Raw genomic sequence first — 26416 nt, 5'->3', positions numbered from 1 at the left:
TTGCTTTTGGAAATATAATTGGCCTGCAAGCCAGTGTTCAGGTTAAAGATATCCTGCCCAATTTCCCAGCAGAGCGTGAAGGCTATAGAACCGCACACCGATTCATAATGATATTGCCGAATATCATCTCACAACGGAGCACACAATCCACTTTAAAATTGAATATAGAAGATGTCCACTGTGAACAGACAGAAAATAAGTTTAGTATTTGATGGCACTTCTCTGCACCTCTTCTTGCCTGTCTGCTGCAGAAAAGGGTTTACAAGGACTCTGACATTATGCCTAATGAAAGTGTCTGTATTTCTGTAACTGAATGTACAGCCTTTAATCTGCATTACAATATAGCACAGATAGCTCTGTCAAGCTTATAATAAAACAGAGGGGGGAATATGTCAAGGCAAAACCTAAAACATATGCATACCAGACACAAGCTATTCAGCATCATGTACAAAACACAAGTCCTGGATTGAAAAGGAGCCAATTTTCTCATCTATGGGTACTGACAGGTTGGAACAGGCTTCCTCTCTGTGTATCTATCTTTTCAATATTCATCTACTAAAACATTTATACCCCGCATTTCCTCAACAAGGAAGCAAAGTGAATTAAAACAATAACTTAAGCATTTCTAAAACCATTCACAATAATAATAATTACCTAAAGCAGCTATAAAGCACTAAAACAGCACACAATAGTAAAAGTACAAACAGCTTAAATTTTTTTTTTTAGCCAGACAGCTTCTGACAATTAAAGCTACTTAAGGAAGAGAGGGGGGTGTGGGTAGCGCTGTGGTCTAAACCACAGAGCCTAGGACTTGCCTATCAGAAGGTCGGCGGTTTGAATCCCCGCGACGGGGTGAGCTCCCATTGCTCGGTCCCTGCTCCTGCCAACCTAGCAGTTCAAAAGCATGTCAAAGTGCAAGTAGATAAATAGGTCCCGCTCCGGCGGGAGGGTAAATGGCGTTTCTGTGCGCTGCTCTGGTTCGCCAGAAGCTGCTTAGTCATTCTGGCCACATGACCCGGAAGCTGTACGCCGGCTCCCTCGGCCAATAAAACGAGATGAGCGCCGCAACCCAAGTCGGCCACGACTGAACCTAATGGTCAGGGGTCCCTTTACCTTTACTTTAAGGAAGAGAGGAGCCATTTATAGTCCTAAAAGGGAAAATTTTAACAATCCTTTAGGGAGGCCATTGGAGAGAGAAGACTGGATGTCAATCGGTCTTTAGCATCACTGAGGGAGGTGGTTTAAAAGATGCAAAACACCCATACGCAATGTAACAAAAGAGCCTGCCCACCCCCTATTCTAAATCAGCATCCCGATTCTACTGTGGCCGACCAGTTGCCTTTGTTGACCCAAACACAGCACATGATAGCAATATCCCTCTCCGACAGTTCCACAGAAAGTGGCATTCAGAGGCATCCTTCCCATCCTGGAGGCAGCATGCAGCCATTGTGACCAGCAGCCATGGATAACCTTAACTTCCACGGGTTTGTCTTCTTAGCCCTTTTAAAATCCATCTATCCACCTATCACTACATCACATGAAAGCAAATTCCACCAGTTTAACTATGTCCTTGAATGTCAGGGACTGGACTGAAGGGGACGAGATGGAGGAGGAATGGTGGAGGTCGCAGCCCCATTTCTCCTGAAGCTTCCAGAGAAGAGGAAGGCAGCGTTGAATTACAGCAGTGGTTGGAGGAAGGTCACAGCTCAGAGACAGATGGACAGAAGAGTTGGAAGAAAGGAGGGGGAAGAGCAGAGCAGCCAGCTGACACGTTCTCACTGGAGAGTATTTCTGAACCCCTTTTTCCCAGAACTCGGCATTCGTTGAGAGTGCAAGAGCAAAAGACTCAGAGAAAATTAGCCCCTGGCGGCCACCATAAGGGGAGGTGCTGTTGCTTGGAAGGGAGGGGGAAGGAGTTCAGTTGGAGCGACGCCATTAACGGGAGACGGACTGCCTTCCTTCATCTCTCGCTGTGATGATTGAATAAACTCATTAAGTAAGAACTCTTCTTTGTTTTTCTATATTTTCTGTGCTTCTTGCTGCGACCAGGGGAGGGATAGAATTCCCCAAAGCCTGACATTGAACAAGATAGATAGATCAATGGACGTCTCTAGGAGAATATTTATATATCTATTGATTTAAAAATAATAATATTTATATACCGCTGTACAGTGGTACCTCAGGTTAAGTACTTAATTCGTTCTGGAGGTCTGTTCTTAACCTGAAATTGTTCTTAACCTCAAGCACCACTTTAGCTAATGGGGCCTCCTGCTGCCACTGCGCTGCCGCTGCACGATTTCTATTCTCATCCTGAAGCAAAGTTCTTAACCCGCGGTAATATTTCTGGGTTAGTAGAGTCTGTAACCTGAAGCGTATGCAACCTGAAACATATGTAACCTGAGGTACCACTGTATCGGGGGGGGGGGATCACAGCCGTTTACAGCAGTATGAAAACAGAAAAACCGGTCGATAAAATCATAAAAAGTTAACAGCAGAAAGAAATTAAAAACAAACACCAACTGACCATTGTGGGGGTGTACTCTTAATTGCCTAGCAGAACAGGAAAGTTTTCAGCAGACACTTAATATCCATGTGCAGTTTGACATCTCACAAATGGGTGGTTTGCGGAGACTCCATGGGCACCACAATTCTAAGCAATTTGTGTGACAACTTCCCTGATCCTGTGATTTTAACCAGGGTTGTCATAAGATGGACGAAATCTCTGCTGATTAAGCAAGGATTTTAGACCTTGATGCATATAAGTTTGCGTTACAGTGGTATCTCAGGTTACATACGCTTCAGGTTACATACGCTTCAGGTTACAGACTCCGCTAACCCAGAAATAGTGCTTCAGGTTAAGAACCTTGCTTCAGGATGAGAACAGAAATCGGGCTCCAGCGGCGCAGCAACAGCAGGAGGCCCCATTAGCTAAAGTGGTGCTTCAGGTTACGAACAGTTTCAGGTTAAGTACGGACCTCCGGAACGAATTAAGTACTTAACCTGAGGTACCACTGTATTTGAAAAATAGTTCTAATGAAAAAACAAGACACATTCTCTGTTTTCAGATGATGTATCACAGCAGGTAGCATCTTGGAAGAATAACTTCTCTCTTCTCTCTCACCCGGGAAGCAATGCCTCTCTTTATCTACACTTTTTAGAGCTGACAGGTGGGCCTTTTCATCTACAGGGTTTTTTATAGTAGTATTATAATAGTATTACGAGATTTGCTGCCGGGTTAACTGAGGACCTTTTTTTTCAGTCAATCAAATTGTTTTCAAACAATTCACCTAACCAATTAACTGACTAAACATTGCAGCCCATCCCAGCAAACTGACAAATAATTATGCATGGAAATTAAGAATGAGCAACACTTTGCCAGCAAGAAGCGACTAATCTTCCTCATGAAGATGGATGGCTGCAGTAGAGTGATTAACAATGCAATCCTAGACATGTCACCTGGAAGTTAAGGCTTCATGTATTCAATGTGTCTGGCTCCCTATTATGTTTGTGGGTTGCAGTATCAGGAAATGAGCTTGGAGCCACCAAGTCCTCTGGCTGAAATCTCACTTCAGCAGTGAGCTCATGGCGGCCTGAGGCAAGTCCTAACCCCTTAACCTTAACCCAAGAGGAAATAAACGAAGAAATCGAAACATTGACTCAGGAAATGGAGCCTGCAGATTGAATGGCAAAAAGAAGGAAAAGATAGGTGAATATATCTTTATGATCAGGCATGTCCATAGTCCATTTCAGGGGCCTAATCTGGCCTGCCGGTTGGTTTAATCCAGCCCCTGTGGCAGTTTACTTCCTGGGGTAAAACCCTAAAAAAAGCTCAACGACTTCAATCCTAAAAACAGGTCAATAACTGGTTGGCCCTTTAGTCGCCCCTCACGGCCCTTCACTTCATCAAATCTGGCCCTCTTTGGAAAAAAAATGGACATCACTTGTTGAATGGTTTATTTAAATATTAAGGTTCATTGTATAGCAGATGCTGTTAAATTGTGTTAATTAAGCTGTGTCAGCAATTGGGTCTAGTATATAAAGAGCAACGTGTGCCTCTCTCAGTACCCTGGTGAATGGGTCGATGGATGGGTCATACTCATAGATTTAATGTAAGAGGAGTTTTTGTTTTTGTAATTAAAGCCAAGCAAAAGATACTTTTGCGTTTCTTCGTTGTTTCCTGAACGTGTGGTCTCCCCAGCACACTTTCTGCAGCGCAATTAATCTGCTAAATACGCAACACCACTGACTTAGATAATTATCTCAAAACTGCAGGAATTCAACATGTGTGTACTTTCAACCACTTCCAAGTATGGAAACAGGTATCTTCGCAAAATACTGTATACCTTAAAGTTCCTCCCATCTTTCCTTTGCAAGTGCCTTGGTTGTAAGCAACTTTGGATGAAGAATGAAGAATCGGGGGTATACGTATGAACCCAGCCTTACAGTGGCCATGGATGTATCTTCTTGTTTTGATTCCATGGCTATTGCTGCCCACCTGCCATCACTCCCTTCATCTTTTTCCCCCCTCTACGACCTCAACACTGCAGAAAACTAAATTAGCAGTTCTCTGAGAAACTGTGTCTCGGAATACTAATTATGCAACGTGGGAACTGGAAAGGTTTCCCGGTTTGCAAACATTATTCTCCCGTGTGGAACGTGGCCTTTCAAAGTCGTGGAGCAGACTTCCTGATGCGATTTCTGTCACCCTTGTCAGTTAAGCTTGAGCCATATTGTGTTTCGATACATAACTATGTTTTCTTTTTCCACATAATGCTTTTTGTTCTTTTGTATCTGTACACCAGTGCATGAGTATCTCACATCTGCCTAGCCACTGGTATATGGGTATACAGACGTAGAGTTAGGATGTAAACGAAAACTCAGCGATTCTAACGTGCTATCCAAAGCCTGCCGAAACAGGAGCTTACAACGCTCCTTACGATGCTGATGAACAATTCATGTACCGTATTTTTCGCTCTATAACACGCACCCGACCATAACACGCACATAGTTTTTAGAGGAGGAAAATCCATAGGCATGCCACCCGTAGGCATTCCCTCCATAACACGCACAGATATTTCCCCTTACTTTTTAGGAGGAAAAAAGTGAGTGTTATGGTGCAAAAAATACGGTACATTATGAACTATGTGCATGAAACATCTTCCCCTGCCAAAAGTGAATATTCATTCATTTCTATATGTACATTCTGCTCTATGCCAGGACAGATCTACTGGGTCCAAAATAATTACCAACTAATCATATGAAAAAATAACCTGGTCGCTGAATTTACAGAAATCTGGAACCTTTATATATTTGATGAACCAAGGTGGATAAAAATCAATGATTATTATTTTTTAAATTGGATTTTCTTTATTTAAATCAGATTTTTAAAATAAAATGCTTTTGGAGGAAAAATCTTCCTAAAGATAGTTTTGTATTTAAGTTATGTTATCGTCCAAAAGCTATTCATCAGGAAATGATTTAAGTTTTTCAAGTGCGCTAAAACGCAGTAAGTTTTTTTAAAAAAACTGTTTAACCACATCAGTTAACAAATATGGATACATATGCTATACTGTTATTGTTTTAGTTAAATAAATTGTATAAATTGTTATTAAGGAAATGATTATTTTTCTCCTTACATTAAAGTACAGCAGAAAAGTTGTACAAATATAAGCAGTTAACTTACTAAAACTCACAATAATTTCATAATTTTCTGTCAATGTATTTCTAATAGTATAAACAAATCAGTAATTTTTGATATAACTGTAAAAACTACTCTGAAAATTTATTATTCCAAAAATGAAACCTATATCTGGTTGTAAATATTAAGATTATACCAGCAAGAATGAGTCTTTCTGTAAAAAAAAGATTTAAATCCAGTCTTACTGACTAGTGATTTAAATCGTGATTTAAATCGATTTGATTTAAGTCAAATCCACCCTATGATGAACAATGTTGTGATTTGAAGATGCTATCAAACATCAACTTTTGGTATATATTTTTTAATGACATTACATCTATATCATGTTTTTTCAGTACAGTGAACATTTTATTTTCTAAAGGACCTCAAACATATAAAAGCTGCATGCCAGCCGACTTGGTTATGATTCTCCTAGCTAAACAGGCAGACACTAAAATGCAAGCTTGTGGTGATAGGGTTCGTTTAGGGAAAGGTTTATTTTAACAGGACAGCCTGGGAGACATTGTGATCTTCCCCAGCGCTTCCTGTCAACGTAAGAGGACACCCAGCAATTGCTTTGATTGATCTGTGCTTTTACAATGGATTTACTAATCTCTGCATTTCACTGCCTCTGCATCCCAAGCGCTTACTTTCCCATTTCAATCAATTTAAAAACCCTCTCACCTTCCCCCAACTTTTTTTTTGTTAATTCAATGACATTCCAACATGCCCTCCCATATTTTCCTAAGTCCTATTCATTTAAGTCATTTTTTTGCCCACTAATGCATTTAACTTCTAAACACTTCCTAATCCCATTGATTTGGAAAAGAATGAATATATATATATATATATATATATATATATATATATATATATATATAATTTCAAAGAGAATGATAAAATGTTAACTGTATCTATATTTGTAGGCTCCAATATACATTTCTTAAATTTGATCCGGATCCAAACCTATTTAAAGTCATGCAGTGTATTGCTAAGGGACGCGGGTGGCACTGGGGGTTAAACCACAGAGCCTAAGACTTGCCGATCAGAAGGTCGGCGGTTCGAATCCCTGTGACGGGGTGAGCTCCCGTTCCTCGGTCCCTGCTCCTGCCAACCTAGCATTTCGAAAGCAAGTCAAAGTGCAAGTAGATAAATAGGTACGGCTCCGGCGGGAAGATAAACGGCGTTTCCGTGTGCTGCTCTGGTTCGCCAGATGTGGCTTAGTCATGCTGGCCACATGACCCGGAAACTGTACGCTGGCTCCTTCGGCCAGTAAAGTGAGATGAGCGCCGCAACCCCAGAGTCGGCCATGACTGGACCTAATGGTCAGGAGTCCCTTTACCTTTACCTTAATCTATTACTACTTGAAATGGGCATGCGCACAATCCTAAATTAGCTCATCAGAGCTGCTAATTTTAAAATACAGTGGTACCTCGGGTTACATACGCTTCAGGTTACAGACTCTGCTAACCCAGAAATATTACCTCAGGTTAAGAACTTTGCTTCAGGATGAGAACAGAAATCGTGCTCTGGCGGCGCGGCAACAGCAGGAGGCCCCATTAGCTAAAGTGGTGCTTCAGGTTAAGAACAGTTTCAGGTTAAGTACGGACCTCCGGAATGAATTAAGTACTTAATCCGAGGTACCACTGTACTGGCAAATAAGTAGAAGTTTGGGTGTCATTCTCATGCAGAAATCAGGTATTTCCCGTCACCCCTTATGCACTGTTTGCATTGTCTGCAATGTTATGGTTTTGTATTGGAAAACCTAAGTTAATCTGTCTATTTTCTCAATGCAGCAAAAACACACTTCAGTTGCATTTGGGAAATTAAAAAAAGAAGACTTACGGAACTGTCTTTCACCAGAAGGGCGCAACACTGGATTCCTGCCATTAGCATCTTATGAGGATTCCATGCCACCGAATTAGCCCTATGAAAGTGATAAATGGAAAGAAGCAGAAAATTACTTTGCAACTGCAGTGTGACTGCATATGATAAAGAAGAATTTTCTTCATTTTTTTTCCAGGTTTCCAATCACCATCCTCATAGTGAGCATGACACAATCCATCCAAAACGAAACGTGAGTGTCTGTGGTTTCAGTGAGAAATGATGTCAATGGGATGAAGTCAATGGGACTTCAAAAATGCTTGCATTTGACTTTAATTATCCCCATTCCAAATTAAACGTCATCTACCTGTGGATGCCTTGCAGAAGTTTGCGGTGCTTCCTTGACAGCAAAGCTGAGCCTCCCCATGATGCCTGTGGAGATATTTATTAAAAGTTATAAAGTGTTAGTTCAGCACTGTATAATTTAATTATTACTCTCATTAGAGGGTTTTAAAAGTTTAGACGGCAGGGATGGTACAGACTGGATTCTCTTGACTGCGCCACTCATTTCAAAGAATCCAAAAGAAGACGTATATACTGGCTTGAATAAGGCCCCGCTTACACAATCATAGTATGTCGCTGTTAAGTACCTTCTCTGAGCTATATACGTACGTACATCAGTCTAAAGTTTGTTTGAAATTTTTAGAAACATTTTACTATTGTTCTGCCAGCAGACGAAGTTACGGAACACTGAATAGCTGAATAAAACCAAAGGTGTTTGTTTACATGCGTAATCATGGAAACTAACCATAACTAGTGAGAATCTTCAAAATGAATTCTGGAAGATTTAGATTCCCATCTCTTTATCTGTTGCATACATTCAAGCAGAGTGAAATCTAGCAATTATTCTATCTAACTTGATATTACATAGCCTCCAACATTCTTTCAATGAAAATGGGCGGCTGCCAACTTATGTAAAAACATAATGAAACATTAAACATTTAAAAACTTCCCTATGCAGGGAAGTTAGTTAGTTAGTTAGTTAGTTAGTTATCTCTTTGGCTTAGGGGTTGCATAACCCCATACCTTCCAACATGAAAATAGCGACGTCCTAAGGAAAAGGGACGCGGGTGGTGCTGTGGGTTAAACCACAGAGCCTAGGAGTCGCCGATCAGAAGGTTGGCGGTTCGAATACCCGCGATGGGGTGAGCTCCCGTTGCTTGGTCCCTGCTCCTGCCAACCTAGCAGTTCGAAAGCACGTCAAAGTGCAAGTAGATAAATAGGTACCGCTCCGGTGGGAAGGTAAACGGCGTTTCCATGCGCTGCTCTGGTTCACCAGAAGTGGCTTAGTTATGCTGGCCACATGACCTGGAAGATGTACGCCGGCTCCCTCTGCCAGTAAAGCGAGATGAGCGCCGCAACCCCAGAGTCGGCCACGACTGGACCTAATGGTCAGGGGTCCCTTTACCTTACTAAGGAAAAGAGGGACATTCTGGGATCAAATCAGAAACTGGGACGGCTTCTTTACATCCAGGACTGTCCTTGGAAAATAGGGACACTTGGAGGTTCTGGAATTATTGTCAGTTTCAGGAATAATTGCGACCCTGGACTGCTTTAGGAGGAAGGGAAGAATTAAAATTTAATAAATAAATTTAATAAATTATAAAATAATCAGACAACACACACAGCCACCACTGAAGCTGCTATGCCATCATGGAATTTGCTCTGAAGTTGTGGAATACTCATAAGTATTCTAGTTGCACAAGGAGAATTCAGAACATGTGGAAGGTGAAAGGCCGTTTCAGCAGAAAAGGATGTTTCACGGGATTTAGGAACAAGCGAGCAGACACATATAGGATCATGCTGCATATAGCCTTGGGTCATAAATAACAGCCTATATTTGGTGATCTGAATGTGTTCCCAAGCCACTGCAAATTTAGCACATTTTATATATAGCTTTTTCTCAGGAGGCCCGGACAGAAGAGAGTGATAAATTACAGCAGACATGCCCTTGATAGACTCTGCATCCGTCCCTCTGGGATCAGCTCATACCTGGAAGACATTTTTCCACATCCTTAAACACACAAAGAGACTACTTGGGCCAACTCTGTAGAGAAATCTTCCCACCACAATTATGAATGGTGCCTCTTCTTCCCAAGGGAATCAAATAACATCCCTACGACAGCTAGATCAGCCGATGACATGAAACATAATATTAGGGAAGCAATTTATTTTTAGCTTCTCCAAATGATTTACTCTGAAGAAATAAAGAGCCTTATCAAAGGCATTATTGCCAAGCAATCAACAGCTCACTGATTCCGAAAGAAGGCACTTTTAACAACAAAAAGATTTGCATATTTCCAATAACCCATCTGCAAGAAGATCAGGAAAATAGCAAAAACTCTCAGTTTTTTTGGGGGGGTGGGGGTGGGGGAAGCTTACCAAACTTTCATGTTATGTTAATCCTCCTTAGCTGTGTTTGCAAAAACTGCTTTACTGAAAGCCTACAGTAATACCACTTAGGTAATTTGAAAATTATTTAGTCATTCACCATGAATGGATATTTCTGCAAGTCATACAGTTTTGGAATCTTTAGATGTTAAGCAAACAGAACTGTGCTGGAATTCCCATAGCGAAACCTACTGGAAGAAATCATGATAACCAACTTTTATATATATATAAAAGAATGGAAATGGTTTGTTGGATATTTACAGATAAATTGTAAACAGATAAGAACACTGGCAGGATTATTGTAATAACCTGCAGCTATATAAGGGTGTGTGTGTGTGTGTGTGTGTGTGTGTGTGTGTGTGTGTGATAGATAAATAAATAAATGAGTAGGTTAATTTGGATTTGCAGAAGATATTAAAAATAAATTTAAGGAACCTCAGAAAGAAGGGAAGGAATTTAAGTTTTAAAACTGAAATCAGTGAAAAGTATATATCTGAAAAGTATACAGTGGTGCCCCACAAGACGAATGCCTCGCAAGACGGAAAACTCGCTAGACGAAAGAGTTTTCCGTTTTGGAGGTGCTTCGCAAAACGAATTTCCTATGGGCTTGCTTCGCAAGATGACAATGTCTTGCGAGTTCCTGCTGGGGTTTTTTTTCTTTTCCCCTCCTTTTTCTAAGCCGCTAAGCCGCTTATCAGCTGATCCGATAAGCCGATAAGCCGCTAAAAGCCGCTAATAGCGCTAATCCACTAATCCGTCAATGGGCTTGCTTCGCAAGACGAAAAAACTGCTAGACGAAGAGAATCACAGAACGGATTCTTTTTGTCTTGCGAGGCACCACTGTAATTCTTTTTAAAGGAATTGCCACAGAGAAACAATGTATTGCTAAAGGATAATACCACCGGCACAGAAATGGAAATCCTGGAGTCATTCTAGATATTTAGGATAAATAACTCAACATTCACGAAACAATAGGATAATAACCTCCTAACCACCATCGTCCTGAACTCAGGAGACCAATGGCTCAGCCAACCAGACTAATATTTTCTGACTAATTTTTTCAGGAGTTCGAACAGACATGGGGAATTGCTCCCACTGGGAGGCGGCAAGCAGTCTTCAGGCTTCAGAGCTTTCCCCTAATCCTCTCATAATGGAAGGGGAACACAGTGCCTGGAAGAAGTCCCCCTCAAACTCCCCTTCTTCCACTAAGGAGCCTATGAAAGAACCACAAGCACCTTGGAGGAATAATAAAACAAAAGGTTATGTTATGTCGAAGCCAACACAACCTTTGAGGAAAAGTCCAAGTCTACAAAAATCAACACCCTGAAGAATCCAGGCCCCATAGAGATTAGACTGGCCTTGACCAGAGACAGGGCCTTTTCGGCCGTGGCCCCGGCCTGGTGGAACGCTCTCTCTCACAAGATTTGACATCCTTCCGCAGGGCCTGCAAGACGGAGATGTTCCGCCAGGCCTTTGGTCAGGGTTCAGTCTGAGACATTTCTCTTTGTATAAGAAGAAGCACGAAGGAGGGTTCCCAGCCCGCTCACAGGTCTTTATAATATCAGTGGAAATAGTTGGTCCTGGTGAGTACTAATCGCTTTCAATTTTAACCTGAGGATTGTCATTTGTCCAGTTTTAAGTTTAATTTATTTGAATTAATTTTGGGATGCATTTTAGTCAATTTATTGCCTGTTTTATTGTATTATTTATATGATGTTAGCCACTCTGATGCTGGCTCTGGCTGGGGTTATTATTATTATTATTATTATTATTATTATTATTATGCAGGCAAGCTCTTAATATTACACAATGAAAAACTAATGTAATGTGGTACAGGGCTTAGACAGTGAAAGTTACCAAATATGTCTGGGCAAAATAACCTCTCAAGCTAAGCTACATCAAAATAAAGATACTCTGAACTCTTCAGAGAGAGAGACAGTCCACAGATTTATGCATTAAACAAAATGTAGTTCGGCTTTTAGAACACCATTAGTTGGGTTTGCAAAATCAGCTGCACTCCCCCCCCCCCCAGCATGTGTGAGAACGGCTCCGCGGTTAAAAGGAAGGCTTAATAAAGTGAGACAATGAACAAATGTTAATAAAACTAACTTACATCAACATGCAGCCAAAGGTCATGTTTCTCGCAGATGTCGGCAATTTCATCCAGAGGATCAAACGCTCCCAGGACTGTGGTGCCAGCTGTAGCGCTGACAAAAAATGGTGCTGAACCCTGTGGAATGATCCAAAACAAAAGATTGTTTGCACTGTTCAAATTCTCCAGTGAGGGCGACATGCTAAATACAATAAGGTCTGGGAATCTAGGACAAGGCTAACAATGTCTACATTTTACATTCTCAGCAGCAAACTGGTCTTTTAAAAGTATTCTATCCGAAACGTTGGAAAAACCTGGGTTACTTAAGTGCCAGAGTGTCAAACATCGACTGTCAATGATCAATGCTCTCTCGCGGTCTGGTCCCAACATTTTTACACATATGTCACTGGAAGCAAACAGATTACCTCTCTTTCTCTAAATTCAGGTTGGAAAGATTTCCGTTATGGCAGGGCTAGCTTAAGACATTTGCGGTACCTGAAGGGGAAAATCCAAACTGCGGCCTAAGCAATGGTTCACCCTCCCAAGCAGTGGAAAATATAACCAAATAAACAACTGACAATTTCCTGCCTTTCAGATGGTACCAAAGAACACCCGCCACCCCCAGAAAATAAGCTGATGGTGCTGGCAGGTTCTGCTTCGTGGCAAGGCAAGGCCAGCCTGGCACAAGACTACTGCAATATTTAAGATATTTCAACCGATTGGTTGGGTCAACTTTAAAGGAGAAGTGGGTTCTTCTGTAAGGGACAAGTTGTGCCTGGCATTTATGCCTTTCTGAATTTAATGTGAATCAAAACCAGCAACTGAGGCATGTGGGGGTTGAGTACCCAAACCTTTCCTCCACTGCTATGGTCCTAATAAACCTGCCCCCCTCCCCAGATTGCAATTTGCTTCAGGGGGAAAGAGTGATATTCAGCAAGCTCACAGCATGGGAGACAAGGGTCAACTGCTTTTAAATGTAAAAATAATAAACCATCCCCTTCCTGTGTGCCAATGATCCTGATCTGGATCAGAAATCCGAGGGGCTATTTCAGATTTTTCCCCCTAAAGGTCACATTGCATGCAGTAACTAGGGGGTGCACGAGAATCACATTGCAAGTCCCAAAAGAGCCTTGATTCTTTGTGAGCACTCCGAACACAAATGCACTAGCCAGTGAGCACAAAAGGGATTTATCCACTATAAGGGGAGAGTGCCCTCCAGCTCCTCAAGGGAATATCACATTCCCACCAAGGAGGGAGGTTCAGTATGGGTCCCAGTGCTGGTTGATAGACCAAACCCCAAGAGTGCTCACTAATGGTTCCTCATCATCCTGGGGAAAAACTGAGAACTGGGGTTCCGCATGGTTCTGTCCTGGACCCGTTGTTGCTCAACGTCTTTATAAAGTCAGGCATAGGCAAACTCGGCCCTCCAGGTGTTTTGGGACTACAACATCATCCCTGACCACTGGTCCTGTTAGCTAGGGATGATGGGAGTTGTAGTCCAAAACATCTGGAGGGCTGAGTTTGCCTATGCCTGATAAAGCACTTGAATACAGTGGTACCTCGGGTTACATACGCTTCAGGTTACAGACTCCGCTAACCCAGAAATAGTGCTTCAGGTTAAGAACTTTGCTTCAGGATGAGAACAGAAATCGTGCTCTGGCGGCGCAGCAGCAACAGGAGGCCCCATTAGCTAAAGTGGTGCTTCAGGTTAAGAACAGTTTCAGGTTAAGTACGGACCTCTGGAACGAATTAAGTACTTAATCCGAGGTACCACTGTAAAGGTATTGGGGGGATGCTAGTAAAATTTGCAGATGATATCAAACTGGGGAGGTGGTAGCTAATGCCACAGATAACAGAATTGGGATTGAAGAGGACCTTGAGAGATTGCAGAACTGGGCCCAAACTAACAAAATGAATTTCAATAGAGAGCAATGTCAGGTTCTACACTTAGACAGGAAGAGCCAGCTACACAAATATAAGGTGAGGGACACTTGGCTTGCCAGTAGTACATATGAAAAGGATCTAGGGGTCTTAGTAAACCACAAGCTTAACACGAGTCAACAGTCTGATGCAGAAGCAAAAAAAGGCCAATGATATTCTGGGCTGTGGGGACAGAAGTATAGTGTCCTGATCAAGGGAAGTCACAGTAAAGCTCCAGTCTGCCTTGGTCAGACTATGCCTGGAGTGATGTGTCCAGTTTGGGGTACTACAATTTAAGAAGAATATAGTGGTGCCCCGCAAGACGAATGCCTCGCAAGATGAATGCCTCGCAAGACGAAAAACCCGCTAATAGCCTTTTAGCCGCTAAGCCGCTAAGCCTTTACTAGCCGCTAAACCGTTAATAGCGCTAATCCGCTAATAGGGTTGCTTCGCAAGACGAAAAAACCGCTAGACGAAGAGACTCGCGGAACGGATTACTTTCGTCTTGTGAGGCACCACTGTATCAACAAGCTGAACATGTGCAGAGGAGAGTGACCAAGATGACCAAGCCTTATGAGGAACAGTTGAGGGTGTTGGGTATGTTGAGCCTGGAAAAGAGGAGACTGGTGGTGGGGAGAGATATGATAGCAATCTTCAAATATCTAAAGGGCTGTCACACGGAAGATGAACACATTTGTTTCCTCCTGCTCTGGAGGCTAGGACCTGAACCAATGGATTTGAGTTAGAAGAAAGGAGATTCCGACTCAACTTCAAGAAGAACTTTCTGACAGTAAGAGCCATTTGAGGGTGGAACGGTCTTCCTCGGGTGGTGGCGGACTCGCCTTCCTTGGAAATTTTGAAGAAAAGATTGGGTGGCCATCTGTTACATATGCTTTAGTTGAGATTCCTGCATTGCTGGGTGTTGGCACTTAGGTGACCCTTCCAACTATGATTGTATGAAGGATAACTCCTGAGCACAAATGGACCTGGTGCACAAATGGTGCACTGGGGAATGTAGTATTTGTGCCCTATTTTGCAGAAACATATGGTTTTCATAGTAGTGATGTATGGAACTGAGAGCTGGACCATAAAGAAGGCTGATCGCCGAAAAATTGATGCTTTTGAATTATGGTGCTGGAGGAGACTCTTGAGAGTCCCATGGACTGCAAGAAGATCAAACCTATCCATTCTTAAGGAAATTAGCCCTGAGTGCTCACTGGAAGGACAGATCGTGAAGCTAAGGCTCCAATACTTTGGCCACCTCATGAGAAGAGAAAACTCCCTGGAAAAGATCCTGGTGTTGGGAAAGATGGAGGGCACAAGGAGAAGGGGACGACAGAGGACGAGATGGTTGGACAGTGTTCTAGAAGCTACTAACATGAGTTTGACCAAACTGCGGGAGGCAGTGGAAGACAGAAGTGCCTGGCGTGCTCTGGTCCATGGGGTCACGAAGAGTCAGACATGACTAAACGACTAAACAACAACAACAACACAGCTCCATTGCCCCTGCTGCTGCTGCTGCTGCCCCCTTCCTCTTCTCTTTCTCCACGTAAATTTGGAAGCTTGATGGGAGCGGCAAAGCAAGGAGTGGTATGGGTTCAAGATGTATACAAACCTTTTCTCAAATAATGAACCAGAGGCACTTACTGTTATAAGCACCTTTTGAGTATTAACACATTTAAAGAAATGCATAGTGTAGCCTCGAATTTCACCGTTGTCAGAGACCATAACGTAAACAGATGACAGCATAACTAGGTAGGGTGCTACTACTATCACCTCGCCATAGCCATGCCTTTCTATAGCATAGCTATCTTTCTCCCTTCCCTGTTACTTTCTTCTGAACTAAGAGTAAGAAGAGTCCCTGGTATTAAATGCTAATAACAACATTCAGTTGATGATAGTACTAATTAGCTCAGCTAGGAGGCTACTCATGCAAGGAAGAGATTCCTCACCTCTCAGGGGATCTTACCTGCATTACATAATTAGTGCTTATTTTTCCTGCCATCAACAATCTGAATCTGCCGCCAAATGTGAATAGAAGGTCTACCAAAGGACAGGATGTATGTGCGGCAAACTCCCACGCAGTAGAAGGAGACCATGTGCATGAGAAGTGGACAAGACAGGCCCAGAGGGGCAGGACACACCAAAAGCACATATCCCACCAGGCACAAGGTGTGGAACCACCATAGACTGAAGCTACTGGGATGAGTAGACTGCAGGGATTGGATGTGTGGCAACTTCACATGCAAACCCCTCCAGAACTACAGTTATGAATGAGCCCTGACCCAATGACATATTAATCACAATGGGTGGGATCTTGAGGGAGGGAAAGCCCTGCTACTAGGTAGGATTTGTAAACAGGTAGCTGCATCCTATGGTCCAAATGGTCACACAAGGAATACGTAGCAGGGCTATGAAGTAGCCCCTTTTGACCATTGTGTGCCATAACCCAACTCTCTCCACACTTCAGGAGTAGCAGCAGACAAAACGTTAGGGGCTGCAGTTGGAAAGCAAAAATCAGATAATACTGATGTGCATAAACTCGTTGGGTCTCTGTCTCAACATTGGCATCGTTATCACGCAAGTTTTCATCAATATGCTGGAAAAGACTTTCCACCCAAAGTATTAAACTTACAACAGGAAGTAGGGTTTCTGTTATTTGTTTCCAAAGGCATGAGTCTCAATTGCCGTATAGAACTAAAACTAAAATTTCAAAGTGCACGCTATGGCCTGGTTTACACAACACAGTAGGCCAAACTATGGTTTACAGGGACCGTGCAAACCATGGTTTAGTGTGTCACCTGAACCGAGTCTCATATTTAAGCTCTCTCCTCACTAATCATGAGCTGTAGTAAGGTTTCTTCAGGTGACCATACTAAGCCAGGCATGGGGAATCTTTGGCTGCCCAGATGTTGCTGAACTCTACATCTCATCTTCCCTGGCTATTGACCATGCTTGCTAGAGATATAGTTCAACAACATCTGGAAAGTCAAAGATTCCCCACACTTGCAGTAAGTGCAGTTTTGGCTTACCTCCGTGTTGTGCAGGAGCAAAAAGAAATGGGGAGAAACAAAGAAGCTGCAAACTCTTATCTGGGAGCCTGCATCTTTCTGCGGTCCCAGAAAGTCAGAGTTTCATTTACTGTACTGTGCAAACTAGGCCATTATATGCAGTTGTTTGTGAACAGGAGTGAGTGGAGCCTTATATTGCGTTTATACATATGCTGAAGCTATGGAGCTAACAACCTAACCATCTGCAGTACTTAGGACCTTTCTTTTAAATTCTTCTCACTGCAATATCTTAAGAAACACTATTTCCTGAAAAGCCAAACACAAAAAACCCAGCTAAGTAACATTTTCCTCCCAAAGCAACAGCTGTAAGTTTTCATTACGCTGAACTATTGATTAAAGTGACTTTCAGGTTACGAACTTAAAACGCTGAACAAAAAAAGAACCACAAAATAATTTCTCCTGCAGCCAATGGAACAGCCTCATAAATCCCACTAAACTGGATTCTTTTGGCTTTGATGAGACTTTAAATAGGTTTTTAGCTTAACATTGGGGGGAAAGGAGGAGTACTTCTCAGAAATTGTCTTTTCACTTTGCCATGAGACTCTGGAGCTAGCTGAAATGATTGCCAAACGCATTTTCAGTGGGAAATATTTTTTTAATGCTTCAATGATATTGACATGCATTCGGGCAGAAGGAACGGAAGGGGAGACATCCCGTGCATTAAACGGGCTTCCCCACCCCTCTTCCTTCTTTCTCTCCACACTTCATTCTGGATAATTTAAATATGAATTTAAAACCATAATCTTCCATGAATGTCAGGCTAAAATAAAATCATACTTGCTGCAGTCCAGTGATTTCTTCTGGGGAAAGGTAGCTTCACCGGCAGCTTTATTCAAACAGACAGAAGGATTTGTAGAGAGAATGACACATTGCCTTTGAAAAGCACCTAGAGATTTCAACTGGTGCAGAGTATAATGGCCCAGTTATTAACAGGGGCTGATCACCACAGCCAGCATCTAGTGAATGTTTTCACAGATTGAACAATTTGCTTCTGGACCCAAACCAAAGTGCTCATGCCATACGCTCCAACATTTCTCTGAGGAAAATAGGGACGTTCCGTTCCATAATTATAATTTTACTATTTATAAACACACCCACCCCATGTCTTCCTAGGTTGCCCCAGCCACTCTGGGCAGCTTCCAACATATATAAAAACATTATAAAACTTTAAACATTAAAAAAAACCCTTCCCTATACAGCGGTACCTTGGTTTAAGAACAGCTTAGTTTATGAACAACTTGGATTAAGAACACTGCAAACCCGGAAGTAGTTGTTTTGGTTTGTGAACTTTGCCTTGGAATAAGAACATGTTTCGCTTCCTGTTGAGTGTGTTCCATTTGTCAATTGGGTCCCCTGCTGCTATGGGAAAGCACGTCTTGGTTTCAGAACGCTTTGGTTTAAGAACGGACTTCTGTAACAGATTAAGTTCGCAAACCAAGATACCACTGTACAGGGTTGCCTTCAGACAGCTCGGAAGTTGGATAACTCCATACCCTCCAACATTTCTCCAGTGAAAATAGGGACATCCTAAAGAAAAGCAGGACATTCTCCAAGTCAGGGACGTCCCTGGAAAATAGGGACACTGGGAGGGTCTGTCATGTTCACCACTAAAGCTAAGTGGCTGACCAGGATCTGGATATAAAAAAACCCAACTTCTTTCAGAGGGGTCATTCTACCAATTCAGATTCTCTTCAGAAATCCTCCCCTGGATGTCCATGTCTTCAAAAGTTGGAGGTGACTCAAGAAGGCCTTTTCAGTGGTGGCACCCAAATTCACTTGGCACCACCACTGTTGTCCTTTAGGTGCCTGTCAAAGTCTATGCTATTCTCAGATGCTTTTAATAGTGCTGGAGCTATTTATATTTTCTCAGCTCGCTTCACTGGCGCCTGCAAATTGCTTCTTACCTGTTCTATTTATTGTGGCTTATTATAATTTGTTTTTTTTTTACTGCAAGCTGCCTTGAGGCTCTTTTGGGAAAGGAGGGGGTACACATACCTTAAAGAAAAGAAAAGAAAATGCTGTTCCTCCATTGAAGTGAATGAGAAAGCAGGGAGCTCTGTGTGCGCATTGCAACAAATGAAGAACTCTGAAACCGTGTTAGGGAGCAGCCCTAACCCATTACAACACAGACAGAATATCCCATCATGAAGATACACACAACAGTTCTTTTCTACCCAATCCCACAACAAAAAATGGTAATGACACTACAGCCTTTGTGGGGTGAGGATGGGGGAGGGTTAGATAGATATTACAACCATCAAGGCCAATCAATATGAAAACGATAGGATCAAAATAAAAACTACCACATTTTTCGCCCTATAGGACGCACCAGACCACAAGACACACCTAGTTTTTGGAGGAGGAAAACAAGAAAAAAATTATTCTGAATCTCAGAAGCCAGAACAGCAAGAGGGATCGCTGCGCAGCGAAAGCAGCAATCCCTCTTGCTGTTCTGGCTTCTGGGATAGCTGCACAGCCTGCATTCGCTCCATAAGACGCAGACACATTTCCCCTTACTTTTCAGGAGGGAAAAAGTGAGTCTTATAGAGCAAAAAATACGTTATTTCAAGCTGCAGTTTGCTTCTTTTACTATTTTAAAGCCTCTATTTCTGCCAGACCAAGATTGTGCGTATCATACTAATTCTGTTTCTACCGTTCTGCAACTTTAAAAAATATTATTCGGCACATAAAAGTACCTGAGGGGGAAAAAAAACCCTCACAAAATTTGCATTTATAGGAAAACCTGTTGAACAAATTATACACCATAACAAATTTTGTTTTCATGGGGCAAGGTCTCCATAACTGGACTGTGTATCCATCTTGTATTTTCTCTAATGTTTGAAGAGGAAGCTACATTCAGGAACCTGCCCTTGAGACTATCACGAGCTGAGGAACCAAAAATATGTTTCCCATGTCTTTGCATCTATGGATCTCCTTCCAAACATTATGAATCTGTTCCGTGAATACCCTGTGAAAACACAGGCACCAATTTTTTTCTGCAATCTGTGAAGCACTGCACAGCAAAGCAGAATAGATATGACGCCTCCCACACCAAACACTGTTATTGAATGGAACTTAGCAGAGACACTTGCAAACATGAAATGAGATAAGAGAACATTTCAAATGCTTATAGTCTTCACTTCAAGGAAATGAAACCATATTAAGCACAGATAGACGCATCCGCAAGGATAGTTTTTAAAAGAAGAGTGCAAGACGAGAAGCTATAGCCAAGTACTGTTTTCACTTTAAAATCAAAGGAGATTTTATCATCAATAATCAATTTCAACAATGAAGGGAATGCTGTTTGCTTGTCAATAGTTGTTTTGCCCAGAAAATAGCAGCTGATCTTTTATTCATGAACAGATTTATTTTAATTCTATTCCACATTTCTCCTATCTGCCCAAACTGAATGAAATGTCTGATAAAATGCCATAGTCATTAAGCATATACTGTATCCTGAAGATACTACTGGCCTACTAAAGCTGGGATGTTCCTTAATTTTGAGCACAATTATAGATATAATCTCAGTGAGAAGCATAATGAGAATGGCCCAGGTTTGCAGTGCAAGAGTTATTCTTTGATGCCATTTTGTGAGTTCTAGCGCTATTATTTTTTAAGCGATGAACTAAAATACCTGGGGATCACACTGCTGGTTCACGACTTACCGTGCAATCTGTGGCAAAGCAGACTGGACCTGAAACATTTGCAACACAAGAAACTACCCTGTTTTAACTTTCATTCACGTTCGTTCACCCTTTTCCCATTCTAACAACGCCACCAAAAATCGAATTTATGATTTTTGTTGTTGTGACCATCACAGCCTTTCAACCACCGCTAAAAAAGAAATATATGCATACTATACAAAATATACACCATTGCAATGTAGTATCGCCCTATTTGTACATATATATGTGTTTGTTGTATATATAATTGTATATACAGTGATATAAAAATACAAGCTGAGACAAATAAGCTTCCAAAATTCATTTCCGATCAGATCTTTACAGCCCATCATATTATCCTTAATGCACCTTCTCAATTTTTGAGCAGCAGCTGCAGCTGCAAACCTCGCGGCGTTGTGTTGCAAGATTCACATGCATGATCCGACGAAAGAGGCTGAGGAGGAGAGCCAGGGCAGGCCACGATTTATCCCCCTGGGAGCGGGCCAGGGCGGCACTCATTGGCCGGCTGGGCCCACCCCACCCCTAGGACGCACCTGCCCGAAACCAGCCAGCATTGGTCAGTCACCAGGTGGCAGCCATCCAGCCCAGCCATTCGCCAGATCACTACAGTGGTGCCTCGCAAGACGAAAAGAATCCGTTCTGTGATTCTCTTTGTCTAGCGGTTTTTTCGTCTTGCGAAGAAAGCCCATTGACGGATTAGCGGATTAGCGCTATTAGCGGCTTATCGGATCAGCTGATAAGCGGCTTAGAAAAAGGGAGGGGAAGGGAAAAAAATCCGCAGGAACTCGCAAGACATTTTCGTCTTGCGAAGAAAGCCCATAGGAGATTTGTTTTGCGAAGCACCTCCAAAACGGAAAACTCTTTCGTCTAGCGAGTTTTCCGTCTTGCGAGGCATTTGTCTTGCGGGGCACCACTGTACCGTGGCCCGTGCGCAACACTGCCCCCCATTGGAGCAGACTGCCATACACAAATGCACATCAGGTATGCCTTTCACAGGGCACACAGACTCTCTCTTGCTCTCTCACTCTCTCTCCCCCTCTCACCTCTTTCCTTGCCCGATGGACTTGTTTCTCCAGTTCCTCAGGTATCATCTTACCTCTATGGGACACAGATTTAAAACTTTTCAGTTATGTAATAGGTTACTCGCTTTCAGCACTACTTCAGCATTTTAAAAGGATCATCAGTCGGCCTCGACGGCTTCGGTCACCTTACCTTTCGTCACTTTTGACGAAGTAAACGTTTTGTGTGCCGATCCCCAAGAACGACGCTGCCTTCTTCACGGAATAATGACACTGAGTAAGGGAAAAAAATCAAACAATTAACGGCAGACATATCGCCAAATAATTTTCCTGAGGCACACTCGTTGCCGGTTTTGGGCAAAAATCAAGGCTTCACAAAACCAATGACAGCCACAGAATTGCAAAATAGGTGAGCATTATCCTCCCCTCTCAAAGTAGGGGAGGGGGGGAATTCTGAGCTTTTTGAACCTTAAATTTAGTTAAGCACTGGGCATAAACCTCTGGTTTCATGGCTCAAAGTAATTGCTCTACTGACTGAGCTATCTAGAAAAATTTAGGAGAGCTTATTTATTTTAGTAAGGGACGCGGGTGGCGCTGTGGGTTAAAGCCTCAGCGCCTAGGGCTTGCCGATCGAAAGGTCGGCAGTTCGAATCCCAGCGGCGGGGTGCGCTCCCGCTGCTCGGTCCCAGCGCCTGCCAACCTAGCAGTTCGAAAGCACCCCCAGGTGCAAGTAGATAAATAGGTACCGCTTACCAGCGGGAAGGTAAACGGCGTTCCGTGTGCTGCGCTGGCTCGCCAGATGCAGCTTTGTCACGCTGGCCACGTGACCCGGAAGTGTCTCCGGACAGCGCTGGCCCCCGGCCTCTTGAGTGAGATGGGCGCACAAACCCCAGAGTCTGTCAAGACTGGCCCGTACGGGCAGGGGTACCTTTACCTTTACCTTTATTTATTTTAGTAGAATGATAATAATAAAATAGGGAGGAATAAGAAACTGGAGCAAATTGTTATGTTATTTAAGGGTTAAATTAATATATTTGCCAACCACCCTGAAAACGCCTTAAATTGTTCCTTCGCATGCAGCAGGTGAAACCAGGTGGTTAATTAATTCAGTTTTCTTCAAGAGAGTTCACACAAATGCAGTTAAGGAGGAACATAATTATGAAAAATACTGCACTTTTATGTGTGGGTATGAATATATTAAAGGTATTCAATCCTGTCACACTTTTTCTGATGAGATGGATCGCCCCACCTTTTTGACAGGGCCCCCCCATTTTTAACTAAATGCACAGAAGATATCACCAGCTACCACCAGCCAATCTTTTCTAACATGGCACATTCACAAAGGCTTTAGAATCCATTCACTCAGAGTGTTGTGTGAATAATAACATACATAGGTGGATAATTAATCTTCTGGTACATTGAATTACATCAATAATGAAATACGTGTGCAAAGCTACAATGTGGCACTCACTAGAGATTTCAAGGTTTCATTCGAATTGCAAGTGATTCCCACAAAACAGCTCCTTATTAGTAAGCTATGAGTCACTTATTAAGCTCAATCAAAGGGAGTGTGACATTGAATTACTAGAAAATGTCAAACCTCTCCGGGCTCAGAAAAGAATAGATCAGCAAAATCTCCAAAGTGGGCAGGGGGATGGGGGGGACAAAGGCAGCACAATGAATCACAGCTCTTGTTATGAACAGTATAGAAGTATGAGAAGATGACAATTAAGGGCCCACGATAATTTGGTCCCGACTTTGTTCTAATTTCAGTTAGCTAAAACAAACAATGGAGCTCTCAAGAGTACAGAAATAATGGAGAACTGTGGTTGGTCCAAAAGTGGGAGTTTTCAAGAGAGAAAGGTCATGCAACCTTTGGGACCTACGGGACCACCTCTCCCAGTATGCCCCACGGAGAGCCTCAAGGTCCATAAATAGCAACACCCTAGTGGTCCCGGGCCCTAAGGAAGTTAGATTAGCTTCAACCAGAACCAGGGCCTTTTCAACACTGGCTCCGGCCTGGTGGAACGCTCTGCCTCATGAGACCAGGGCCCTGCAGGATCTGATTTCTTTCCGCAGGGCCTGTAAGACAGAGTTGTTCCACCCGGCCTTTGGCTTGGAGCCAATTTGATGCCCTCCCCCTTTCTTTTTTTCCTTTCTCCTCCCGTGATGAGGCTGCATTTTAATGTTTCAATATTTTAATTGTTGTATTTTAATCTTGTTTTTAAGTTGTATTCATTCAACTTGTTTTTATTATTGCTTGTTAGCCGCCCTGAGCCCGCGGGGCCTTGGCTGGGGAGGGCGGGGTATAAATAAAAATTATTATTATTATGTAGCCACATTACCACAACAACCAACCATGGCTTGTCATTGCATCCATACCTGGTCAAAGTCCCCCCAAATTTACTCCCATGATTTACTAAGCAGACCAAAGTAGGCGGTTAATAGAAGTGTTTCAATGAAGTATTCAGTCTGGCATTTTTCTTACGTTTTGATCTGATGAAACTACCTGTACATATGAGGTGGGAAAAGGTTGTTCTCTCATTGAATGGAAATAAGCTGGGTAGCTGACAGCAGCCCCTATCTGTTCCTGAGAATGAGGCAATGCCATAGTGTTTGCCAAGGGCATCCTTGATGGCAAAAGGTGGCTGCCCCCATAATATAGCATTGTTCATCCCAGTAACAAAACAAACCCTTGACACCTCTTACTTGAAAGGTAAAGGATTCAACCTCCTTCCCACCCACAAATTCTTAGAGTGCACCTTCCCTGCAAAAAGACATTGACTATCCTAGACACGCTTCAACAAAGGATAAATGGTCCCACAAAAGCGGGGGAAACATTTCGTCCAGTTTTTAAATTGTTTTGCCATGGGGGGGGGGAATGCAGATTACTGCAAATTGCTGTTAAAATACAATCACTGAAGAACACAACACTCCATTTACATCAGCTTGAAATAATAAATTCCAAACAATGCATTTCAATTTGTTCCTGGACTAGATTATTCCCTCTTGACAAACCATTAAGAACAGGCTTTTTTTTTGTCACTTTTAGGGAGATGTGATTTGTCATTATCAGTTGAGTAGCGTGTAATAATCAAGCAAAGAAAGCCCCTTGAAGTAAAAAACAGATGTTTTTGTTGTGCCGTTGTTATTTTTTATTTTAACTGAGAAATGAGCGTGGAACCGTTCTGCTGTAATTTAAAACAGTATCTCTCTACTCCCAACACTGGAGCGGTGGGTGGAAATAAATGAATGTTTCGTCTCTTAACTCACTGTAGGAAAGCTATCTCCAAGGGAGAGGAATACAGCAAGGAACAGAAAGACTGCAGGTAAGCAGACAGGTGCGTATCCCCCACCCACAATGTAAATAAAGTCTATCAATAGGCTTCTCACTGTGGGCAAAACTCGTAGGGAGCAAGAGTGCAGAGCAAGTGAAGTGGTGCTGAAACAGCATATTGTCTACTACATGAGCTTAGAAAAGAGCAGAAGAGATACAGTTCTGGAAGGATTTCCAATGAGACTTCTTACAATTATATTATTATTTTTTTTGCTAACTGGGCTATGCACACACTTCCATTTACTCTGCATCCAGTGTGATCCCACCAAGTGCCAGATTTACGTATAAGCCAAACAAGCTATAGCTTAGGGGCCCCCTCTCTTGGGGCACCCCACAAAAATTAAAGGGAAAAAACACCTGGGTGTACATTTCCAAAATAAAAAATAAAAACACAAATGAAATAAAACCTACATACAGCAACAGTGTTTGGTGTTGTGTAGGCTCCTACAATGGTACCTCGGGTTACATACGCTTCAGGTTACATTCGCTTCAGGTTACAGACTCCGCTAACCCAGAAATAGTGCTTCAGGTTAAGAACTTTGCTTCAGGATGAGAACAGAAAATGTGCTCCGGCGGCACGGCGGCAGCAGGAGGCCCCATTAGCTAAAGTGGTGCTTCAGGTTAAGAACAGTTTCAGGTTAAGTACAGACCCCCGGAACGAATTAAGTACTTAACCTGAGGTACCACTGTATAGTTAAAGCTATGGTTTTCCCAGTAGTGATTTATAGAAATGAGAGCTGGACCATAAAGAAGGCTGATCGCCGAAGAATTGATGCTTTTGAATTCTGGTGCTGGAGGAGACTCTTGAGAGTCCCATGGACTGCAAGAAGATCAAACCTCTCCATTCTGAAGGAAATCAGCCCTGAGTGCTCACTGGAAGGACAGATCGTGAAGCTAAGGCTCCAATACTTTGGCCACCTCATGAGAAGACTCCCTGAAAAAGACCCTGACATTGGGAAAGATGGAGGGCACACGGAGAAGGGGACGACAGAGGACGAGATGGTTGGACAGTGTTCTCGAAGCTATCAGCATGAGTCTGACCAAACTGCGGGAGGCAGTGGAAGACAGGAGTGCCTGGCGTGCTCTGGTCCATGGGGTCACGAAGAGTCGGACACGACTAAACGACTAAACAACAACAACAGGCTCCTATGATGTAAGTAATGGGCCCCGCCTGCTATATAAAGGGCCCTGATCCCACCAACACAATCCGGCCCTGATCCCACCAACACAATCCATATCAATCCTGCCGTTTCTTATGAAATGCTATGTTTCCACGCATTTTCCCCTCAATTAACTTTCCATCCAAATTGAGAACCGAGCTGTGTTTTAACCGGGTAATGTG

At 42.7% G+C, this 26416-nt stretch overlaps 1 protein-coding gene and 1 long non-coding RNA gene across 4 annotated transcripts in view; one reads left to right on the top strand and one right to left on the bottom strand.

The window, feature by feature from the left end:
* GADL1 (glutamate decarboxylase like 1) overlaps positions 1 to 26416 on the bottom strand; it is a 103403-nt gene that overhangs the window by 52478 nt on the left and 24509 nt on the right. For all 3 annotated transcript variants that reach the window (XM_082193453.1, XM_082193452.1, XM_082193454.1), the window contains exons 7-11: positions 21931 to 22010; positions 21762 to 21816; positions 12066 to 12182; positions 7869 to 7933; positions 7523 to 7604 (exon numbers count right to left, since the gene is read on the bottom strand). In XM_082193453.1, coding sequence (XP_082049579.1) covers positions 7523 to 7604; positions 7869 to 7933; positions 12066 to 12182; positions 21762 to 21816; positions 21931 to 22010 — 399 coding nt within the window. The remainder of the gene's footprint in view (positions 1 to 7522; positions 7605 to 7868; positions 7934 to 12065; positions 12183 to 21761; positions 21817 to 21930; positions 22011 to 26416) is intronic.
* On the top strand, positions 1245 to 11369 carry LOC309515596. Its single transcript, XR_014212551.1, has 3 exons — positions 1245 to 1996; positions 7701 to 7754; positions 11017 to 11369. It is a non-coding gene; the product is annotated as an uncharacterized lncRNA (long non-coding RNA).

This window comes from Podarcis vaucheri (genome assembly GCF_965113315.1).
Source record: "Podarcis vaucheri genome assembly, chromosome: 12".
NCBI lineage: Eukaryota > Metazoa > Chordata > Lepidosauria > Squamata > Lacertidae > Podarcis > Podarcis vaucheri.
Note: the sequence above shows the minus strand (reverse complement) of the source record. Positions and strands in the feature narration are given on the sequence as shown.